Here is a 10372-nt window from a genome sequence, read left to right as displayed (position 1 = left end):
ACCCGTTGGAAGTTTTCCTCCCCTTGCCTTACGTACAACGTGAGGAGCGAAGTGCTCAAGAAGTGTTAATTATTTTAAGAACTTACTATTTCTTAAAATAGTAATTGCCCGATTTGCGAGCGCAGACCGTGACTGAAAGCTCGCTGTGAGAGCAGCTGGCCTTGAAAAGGAAGGGACGTACTTCTCTATCACAAATTAACCCCCTTTGCAGCACTTCAAGTGCTAGTTCATTTGATCTATAAATAATTTCTAGTAATAATACACAGGGGTCTTAGAAAAATGTAATTTGATATTAGGAATATTGAGACTAGCATAGGAAAAAGTGTTTTATCTCCTTTTTTGAGGCACCTGCTAACGCTGGCAGTTATGGTAGTAAAAATAAGAAATAGTGTGATTTTTATAACCATCGAATGTACTTGAGAATAAAAGTGTGCTGTTTACTCAAAGGCTTTTGTTCCAGGAATACCAGTTGAGATTTAGCCTATTTAACAGAACAGTCAGACTCAAGCTGCTTTCAATAATTGTGTGAAGAGAGTTGGAAGTTCTCTGATGGATAAGCCCTCTGCTTGAGTGGGTGCCTGAAACAAAACAAATTTTCACCCCTATCTCGTGTGAAATCTGTGGTAATGAGAAGTGCCTCTGCCTCTTCTGCCAATTCGCAAGGGCTGTCACAGGTACAAAAAGGAGCACCTGCTTTTGAACAGCTCTTGTGGGATGTGTTCTCTTCCAAACAGGAAAATCTGTTACTCCTGGCTGTAAGCAGGAATGTGTGCTTTGGGTTTGTTCACTGAGAGACAGAGAAATGCCCCCAGAGATGGACTGTTGATTTTTTGGGAGTTCCAATCTAAAAAAATCCTCCAGTTTATGAGGATAGAAGTGGTGTGTAACTGCTCTCACAGAGCCATTTGTCAGAGCCTTGAGTTAAGTGTGGAATTCACAGACAGCTGCTGAAATCATTAGTTTGTTGAGTACCAGTGTATTTCACAAGGACAGGTACTAGTTAGCAAAAAAAGTCTTAGAATCAGGGCCAAGGAAAAATACGTCTTTTCCTAAATAATATCTTCTTGGCTAGGTAATGTCAAGGAAGGCAAATTACTCACTGAAATTGAATTTCAAATCCAGCAAGGATTTTTGAAGACACCAGACTTCTGTTAATACCTGAACAGGTTGGAAGGACATGACCACAGATGAAAGCAGAAAAAGACTTGATGAGGAGAGTTTTCTGATTTCCTTCATTCTCAGCCCAGCTCAAATGAGAACTTGGGGCTTTTAGAAGTGATCTGAGAATCAAAAAAGCTGACTGCATGTGTCAGACTTCATGCTTTTTTTCAAGGATGATTATATGAAGATCAAACTTGTGCTGACTCTGTCATTGTGTTGCTTTCACTGAAATCTGACAGTGAAATTAGTGATCTTTTTACTACCTTTAAGGTGGTCTTGCACTATATCCACCAATATTCTCTGTGAATGTTTGTTCCCTTTCTGAAGAGATTAGGCAATGAACTGAGGCATTACACTGTAAGTGGACAACGACTGGAGCACAGATCTAGGGCTAACCGAGCTTTTCTAGCTCAGTAATAATAGAGCTGAGACAGTGTCATAATAAAGTCCTGTTGTTCCCAAGTGCTTGATCTTGCTCTTCTCACTTACCCTGGGCTTAACATCAGTGTAGCCATGCTGACTGCAGTAATCTGTGCCAGATACATAATCAGGTAAAAGTTGAAGTGGCTCTTCTGAAACTTTAACCCATGACAAAGCCATTTTAAAGCAACAAAACCAGACCCTGAGTTTGCATTTAACTCTGTGTTTTAGATGCATTTGTGAATTCAGATGGCTCTGTTATTTCCTCATTCAGTCTGACTTTTTTTTTTTTACCCACATGAAGGATGGGTGTTCTTCCTCTGCATGTTTGTTTCTGTTACATGTGAGAAATCACTGCAGCATAAGGATGGATTAGGGAGTGCTTCATGAGAAAGAGGAAAAAATCTCTTGTTGTTCCGGTGAGAAATTAGGGATGACTTTGAAAATGACAGAAAAATATTTATTAATGAAGCTTTTTGGTAGACTAATGATTTTCTTTGAAGGATCTGATTAGTTAACAGTAAGACATTTAAAGAGTAAGGCACAATCAATACAGTGAAGATGTACATACATACTTTTAGTAAAAAATGTGTTTACTAGCAGTGCCACTTCTTTTTATTATTATTTTGATAGAATTACTCATTTCCTATGCTTACTTATTGTAATTATTTTCTGTGCTAACTTAGGGCATCACAGTTCTGCATACTTCCTGCAGAATTGTCTTACGGGATTAAATTGTTAACTTGGTGTTCCGCAAAGTGTTGATAAAAATAGATTGCATTTAAAGAAGAAAACAAAGAAGGCTTGTATAGGTATTTATCGATGCCCCTTCTATGTGTTGTTGCCACATGCAGTAAACTCCCTGGGAAATAATGCAGCTAAAAATAAACCAAAGGAATTGACTGTGCTGAGCTTCACTAACGGATATTGAAGTGATCAATAGCTCACTGGTGCCTTGGGTTTGAGATAAAAGCTGCAGCAGCCAGGCAGGAGTCAGGGAGCAGTCATAAATGTGATCTATGATAAGTATTGGCTGCAGCAATGAGTGCACAGGCCTGAACAAAGGAAGAAGCAGCCATCTCACCCTCCTGATGCTTCATTGGGGAACAGCTAACTACACCTAAGTTTTCATCCTCTCCCTTCATGACTGTTGCATCTCTTTCTTCTCTGCTTCCCCAAATAAGTCTGAAGTCACTCAATTCGCATCTCTTTAGCAGTGGACTTATTTTTGAGCACTGACTTCTCATGGTCAAGTTGACTGAAAAATCCTTGGTAGACCAAATTAGAAGTTGCATTGAGAGGTCAGAGCAGCCCCTCTGACGCTGCACCTCTCGCAGTGCTTCCCCTCAGGGGAAGGGAATCTGAGGTCAACGTAGTAACAATTAAGGTCTCTTTCACCTGCAGTGTTTTTACATTCCTAATGTGATGTGCATTCTGTCAGGCTAATAAATTAGTTACTGGATTAAAAAGGTACTGCACAGAAAAGGCATAATAGATAGGAGTGGTAAAATTATCTGTAGGGGATTTTTGGAGGGTTGTGTTCTGGCTTTGTCCAGATTCCCTGCAGCTGCTTTGTGTAGTTATTTAAAGCCCCCCCCGACAGAACATGGTGAGCAGGGAATTAACTTAGAGACATATCAATTAACCTGAAAACAAGGGGTGGATCTAATCAGAAATAAGAGACAGGAACATGAAGAAATGATACTGGAGATAATGCAAGAGGAAAAGCAGAGAAAAGGTGTTGCAGGGTTCTGTGTAACTCCTGGCACTGTGTGGCCCGTGTCTAAAGGACAAAGGAAGAATACTTGTGCCAAGTGGCAGCATTCTTACCTAGGAGCTGTAATTTTAACACTTGTGTGCACAGGCAGAACTTTTCCATGACTATGTGGCAAAAATAGAATTGTTCCCACTGGAGCCATGATAAGGCAGGTAACAATCCAATATGCTTTGGGCTGTACAGACAGTATCACTCTCTAGGTAAGCTGTGGTCTCTCTCCATGCCAAGGTAAAGGTAAATGTAAATTAGAAGAAGTGGCTCGTTCACACAGATCACATTACTTAATTACAGGCAAAAAGAAAAATGCTGTGTCTTAAACATGTTGCAGAAGCTGTTGGTTTGATTATTTTTATTTTTCCTTCTTTTACAGACAGGAAAATCAGGCATGGGGTGGGAAAGAGACTTGTCTGACATCACCCAGTAGGCCAGGTAGCACGAAAGTGTGGGGTTTTTTTATGGCTGATGGCAAATCCTTATAATTAATAAATGGGGTGCAATGTAGCATTCTTTTATAGTGTTGGAAAATTGCTCTTTGAGGAGATGAAGTCAGAAAACTGCTGTGTACAAAATGAAATTTTAGATGAAAATGTGGAGCCTAACTATAAACTGTGAAATTCACAGCCCACTCTTCAACCATTATCTGCTTAGTCTCCTTTGTTTATGAGGCCTTGTTTTGCTAATTCTTGAGGCTTGTGCTTTCTGATGTATTTCAGATTCCTGGGCCATAACTAATAGGAAAGCAACAAGTTGACCACCTGCTTCTTAGGTAATGAGGCAGTGAACAGAAATAACTGAATAAAGTGTCATTCTCATCGCCCTTGACAAGGATATTTCTGTTAGCTCTCTAAAGGGCTTTTCTCTAACTCCAGCCACTAAAGCTGGCAGGGTGGGTGGTGATCCCAGCTCTCCCAAGAGCACTCTGCTCCTCAGAGGGAGAAGTCATTGTTTCTTTCTCAAACGTGTTCAGTTTGGCCCATTGGGTGCTTTCAGTGCCAACTTCCACTCATGGGCACACAGGGCAGGTGTTGTCATGTCTGCCAAGGCATTTTAGCTGAAGAAAGAATCTTCCTAGTGATTAAAAGAGGACAGGTTTTGTTCCTGGAACAAGATGGATCTGCAAGATAACAAATACATCTGCTCCAGTAAGGCTCTCTGTTGTGAAAAGCTTAGGATTAGTTTTCTCCTTCAGTTTTTAATAGTGTTTATTTATTTCTAATGGCATCGGTTAGAGCAAATGTTAATGTAATGCTTGTATAATACAACTTGGTAATTACAAGAGAGAACAAAAGGCCTGTTTGCCTACACCTGTGTATGCTGGGAAATAAAACTCAGCATTCAGCAAGTAGAACATCAAAAGCAGCTTGGCCTGTAATTGGGTTACATGATGCGACTGACACGAAGCTCTACTGAGACAGCTCATGCAACTAAGCTTATTCATGGTTTCCTTCAGTCATTAGCTAATGATATCTTGCTCAAATGCCTATGCACTCAGTCTATATATTTAAGCATAAATTGTGAGTAAAAGGGTGAGAATGCAAATGTCTGCAGCAGCTGAGGCAGGGCTGTAAGAAGTTTGGAGTCAGCACTGAGAGCAAATCACTGGGTACCTTCCAACTTGTGTAGTTCTCTGGGAAGTGCTAGTAAAACCCAGCTCATGCTGATGTTGTGCTATTAATATGTTCAAACACACAGCACTGGTGAGGAACTTCTTAGAAATACTTGGGATATGGTGGTTTCTGTTGGTAGCAAAGGTAGTGTAGCACTTTTGTAGTTAATGCAACAGAGAAGGAAAAAAGGTCTGGCTGAAAGTAAAGTCCAAGTGGTTGTGAAACCTAGTTCTAATGGTTAAAGGTCTGCCTTTCTATGACAAAAAAGAGTTTTTTCTAATAAATAGAGTGGTTACTTCATTCTTAGATTTGAATATTGGGTACTACTGGCTTTTTTCGTTATTCATAGCAATTTCTGATAAAATACAGGTTTGAGCAAGTGTGTGAAGAAAACTTTATTATATGCCACTCATTTGAGTTATGTTGCTTTATTTGATTGTGAAAGAACAGAATCATGCTATTCCCTTCCTAAATATATAGGATCTGGGCTTAAAATTAAGGAAGTTGTGTTCTCAAGTAAGATTTTTGTCAGGTACTGGTATTTTCTCAATCATTTGAGCAACAAGAATAATTGTTTGCATGGTAGTCTGTAGCAGCAGCTTACAAGTTTGGGATGACACTGAAGGCAGTGGACCATCTGTTTGCATACAGAGAAGTTGTTTAATCTCTTGGCAGTGTGGGTAAATTTTATTTTCCTGTTGCTAGATAATATTTACAAAATGGGTACAATTTAAATACTTGCACTGCTCTTCAAGAGCTACAGGGGTGCTACATGTGTGAGTAACGTGCTTTAGAGAACTGGATTGACTGCAGTGCAAATAACATCAGTACAGGTTAAGAAAAATGCAAGACTGCAATGGCAGAAAAGGAGGCTCTTAGACTTTTCTTCAGAACATTTTAGTATTTGAGGAATGACAAATGTATTATGTAAGGAGTCTCAAAAGGGAGATTCTGAATTTGATACAACTATTCAAGTCATTTAACATGAATACAGAGTATTGTGACAAATTTAATTTGAAGGGTAGAGCTGTCTGGAAAACTCCAGTGGCTATTTGCCAGCATCAGCAGTGACTGAATTTTCAGGTTTCTGTGTTTGAGTCTGGAATAACACTTGAGCATACTTGGGGTGCACTAGGAGTTATCCATTATCCACTCCAGATAGTACAGCTGTACTGAGAATCCTGGTGCAAGGTTGTGCTTTTTCTCTTGCTGTTGCTTTTTTCATTCCGCTGGCTCGTGGCCTCAGAACTCACTTAAAACGTGAGCAAGTTGGAGGATTTTAGTGCCAGTCCTGACAGTGCCCTTCCCATGGGAAGCCAGCAGTAGGATTTTGGGGGTATGAAGTGTTTTTTCCAGTTGCACAACTCGTGCTGGCTGCACCTTTATTTATCCTGGTGATGGCCTCACAACAAACGCTCGTCCTCGTCCCGAGAGGTGCGAGTGCTGTCACTGCTCCTGAGCAGACCTCCAGGCACAGCTCCACTGTCCCTCCTGCAGCTGGCCCAAAACTCTCATTTGCCTGGATGTCATGACTTACCTCAGCACCTCCTGAAGTGCTGGATTGGATTTGTGTTCCTGTGGGTATTTCAGGTTACCTGAAATGTAGGCTGGAGCTGTTGTGAAAATTTCTGAGCTGCTCAAGGGAGTTTTGCATTTTTGTGCTTCCTCCTTTTGAAAGATTCTATCTCTTAAAGATAAATTAGGTGTGTGATCACAGCTGGGGGTTGCTGAGAGCCAGTCCTTCTACTTACTGAAAATTAGTTGATACTCTGTTGCGTGTACGTGCTGTCAATTTTAAGGAACTTCTTGTTTCCTTAGATGAGGTCAGGAGAAGTTTGCTACAATTTGTTTTAATGCAGAAACCCAAGTTGGGTTCCTGGGTGTTTTTTTTATACTTAAACCAGGAAGGATGATGGACTAAGACTTGTCATTCGTTAGTCATTTCTCTGTGCAAGTTTGTGTTAAATGTGAACTCTGGGCTTTTTCCAGGTAGCAGGTTTGTTAATGTAACAAGCAAGAACTGTATGCGATAGAAGGCAAAACCAAAAAATGGTTACTTTTTGTTGTGCTAGCTGTGCTGTGGAATTAAAGCATTAGGAGGGAATCCATGAATTTCTTTTCCATAGTGTTACAATGAGAGCTTTCCAGAGCTTGATTCCATTCCTCCCCCTTGCCAAAGTGTCCCCAGGCACACCTGAGCTTCTCCTGAAGTCTTCCAGAACCTGTTTGTCCGGGCTGGAAACAGGCTCCCATGCACAAAACAGAACTGATTTGGCCAGAAGTCTGGAGACAGGGACACTGGGATCTGCACGCACTCACTGTTGTGTCGGATTCTCACTAAATACAGACCCAAACCACTGGCAGCATCTCCCTGAACCCAGGGCTGCCATAGTCTTTGGCTGTGGTGTCTTTCCCCAGCGATGGGAGTTTCAGAACACCTGGATTGTCCATGTTTGTGATTGTAGGGCAGTGGGAAGAAAAGAAACAGGAAAGAAAGAATGTTAAAGATGTGTCGAAACAAGCTGGCTAATGTAAGCAACTGCGTGGAGAGTTAAGGATTAATTAAGTGTTGAAGGGAACAATGTAGATCAGGAAGTGCAGTTGTGATGAGAGCACCTTTCCTAAACCTGATCTGTGCCTCAGAGCCACTGATGGTGGGGAAAAACAAGGACACTGCATTTGCTCTTTTACTGAGGGCTGCTCCAGTATGACTGTGCAGTTGAGGCCTCTGTGGTTAGACCTGACTACAGGGGAAAAAAGCCAGCAACAAAGGGCCAGCTTGAAATACTAACTTTGCACAGGAGCAGCACAGGTTGTCTGAAGCTGTAAGAATATGTGAGAAATCATGGGAGTATAGTTCATGCTGTGGCACTTGATGAGGGGCCAGTGTTTCTATTTAAAAAACAAAGGCAACAAAACAAAAAACCCCAAGGTATTGATAGCAGTTTTACTTCATTTATAAACTGGATCATTTGGAAAAGCAGTCCAACCTGATTTTTGCTTTGTGTTTGGGCTGTTTCTTTCGTATTTCTTACCAGGGCTTAAGTTGCAGTGGCAGATTTCTCAGATTGCTAAGAAGGTTCAAAACAAGGGCAGCCTCATGGCTCTGAACACGAAGACAAGGGAGGGGAAGCCTGTGACTGGACTCTTTGGGGGTGGGTTCATGGAGGGTGGGGGGAGTGGGACACTGTCCCTATTGAATGATTTATCATTGTGGATTACTCCAGAAAACTGGAGGTCTTATCCCCAAATGGAGCTGTTAAAGACAACGCAGACCCCAAAACAACTACTCCCTTAGGGCAGTTCTGTACACCCAGGTGGAGCAGAGCAGGTTTGGCTGACGACTTTCTCATGCCAGGGCATCTGTAGGTGCTGCTGGCCCACCCAGCTCCTAAACCCATCCCAGCACCGACCGTTCCCGCAGAGCTGCTGGAAGTGAGAGAATCTCCTTTTTATAGCGGTGGGAGCCGTGGCTGTAGGTGGGGTGGCCGCTCAGGTTACTGCGGCGGGGACACTGTGCCGAGCAGCTGGCGCTCGCAGAATGCCCGGAGTCAGCGCAGCACCAAGGTGCTGCTTCCCGCCAGGGAATCATCGGGTCCCCTCCCAGCCCGGCTCTGGTGCACGCTTGGCTCTGGCACAGCCTCGCATTGTTGTCAGCTGAGCACACCTCAGATTTATTTTCCGGCAAATGCAGTTTGCTGACGTAACGGCGCGTCCCTCCGGATCCCGGGAGAGCTGTGGGGCCGGGGTTATGCTGGTGGGAGGTGAAAGAGCGAGTGCTTGTTGGTGTGTGGGGTTCTGAAAGCCCCCGGACAGTCTGCGTGGAGCAGAGGAATGTGGTTTCCTGGTAGGGTGAATTTAAAATGACTCACTTGTGGATCCTGGTGCAGACGTTGGCATGAGGTCATCCTTGTTCTGCAGCTGGGAAAGCCAAGACTTCAGATTGCTACTCTCTGCGAACTTTCTAGGCTTGGCTCTCCTCTATGCCTCTTCCAGAATTCTTCCTCTGTGGAGGGTTTTTTCCTTTTAATGAGTAAAAGGAAATGGAACAGTGGGGCTTAGACTTTGAATTTGTTCCTTTCTGTGTTTTTTGTCTTCATTAGCTTACGTAAATAACAGCCTCTATTCTCTGCAGTTTCACTGCTAAGAGGTAATCTCAGATATCACTTTTTAAGGTGATACTATCATATAGGAAGGACTCTGATAATCTGGTTGGTAAAACAGTAAATTTCTAATGAATTAGTATGTTAATGTGTACAGGAGCAACATGAAATATTTTTGCAGCTTAAACACCCCTTTAAAAATAGGGTTTCCAACACTTGCACCATATGTCCCCTTATTAAATTCTCCTCTTACTGAATAATGACATTACCCTCTGAATGACAGAGGTGCTTGTTATATGATCTGACTTAGAGATACATCTGGAACTTGGCCCTCGCAGAGTCTCAAAATAGAATGACCGATGCAGGAAGAACTTACTAGAGGACTTGTGAGGGCTCTTAGTGCAAACCACTTCCACCCTTGCCAGAGCTTTGACATTGCCCAGTGAGTGTACTCAGACAACACAGGGATTTTTAAATCTTGCTTTTCAATGTTTTCCTCTTTGTTAAGCTATCCTGTCTTCCCCTTCCCTCTCCCTCAATATTTACTGAACCAGAGCCTCCTTAGCAAGAAGTGAATGCATGTTTAGTGTGCAGTGTTAGTATCTCTTCAAATAGCCGGGGGAAGAAATGATACCAACAAAACTTGTGCTTCTGTTGGGATTAGTCTTCCTTGCAAGTGTCTTTTTAGATGTAGCACAGATGTGCTCTGAGCAGTGCTGAGGAAATGCTTCTGGTACCATGGGCACTTGTTTGAGTTGGATGAGCTCCCTCTGAAGAGGGTGGGTGGGCTGGTGGCTAAGTGCTAGTAATGCATGATAAGTAAGAAATCCAGCTGGAATTAGGCAGGTATTTCAAAGCACAAGTGAGTGCTTATGAGAAGTGGGGGTGAAAGCCCCACACATTAGCAGACTTTTTAGCTTGCTCCCCTTGCCTGCAGTGTTGGCACCTGCTGTTGGCTGCCCTGCACAGGCCTGAGAGGGTCTGAGCTCCTCACACACAGCTAATGCTGCTTTTGGGGACAGACCTTTACAGCAGCTTTCTCTTACCATGTTTATTGAGCTACCAACAAGTGCGCTGTGCTGTTTTTCACTTCCAGGAAGGCCAGTCCTCAGCAAATGGCCCATCCCGTGACAGCCCCAAGCAGCCAGCGGCCCGAGAAGGACACGTGGGATACCCCAAGCTCCGGGCGGGCTATATCCCCATTCCCGTCATCCACGAGGGCATCGACGGCCGGCAGCAGCACCCCTGCTGCTCTGCCCCGCAGCCAGGGCTGCAGAGGTACAAGACAGAGGCCGTGCCCACCC

At 43.1% G+C, this 10372-nt stretch overlaps 1 protein-coding gene across 1 annotated transcript in view; it reads left to right on the top strand.

The window, feature by feature from the left end:
* BAG3 (BCL2 associated athanogene 3) overlaps nucleotides 1-10372 on the top strand; it is a 31354-nt gene that overhangs the window by 15867 nt on the left and 5115 nt on the right. Inside the window, exon 4 of the mRNA XM_017746811.1 lies at nucleotides 10165-10368. Within this exon, the coding sequence (XP_017602300.1) occupies nucleotides 10165-10368 (204 nt within the window). The remainder of the gene's footprint in view (nucleotides 1-10164; nucleotides 10369-10372) is intronic.

This window comes from Corvus brachyrhynchos, unplaced genomic scaffold, assembly GCF_000691975.1.
Source record: "Corvus brachyrhynchos isolate BGI_N302 unplaced genomic scaffold, ASM69197v1 scaffold319, whole genome shotgun sequence".
NCBI lineage: Eukaryota > Metazoa > Chordata > Aves > Passeriformes > Corvidae > Corvus > Corvus brachyrhynchos.
Note: the sequence above shows the minus strand (reverse complement) of the source record. Positions and strands in the feature narration are given on the sequence as shown.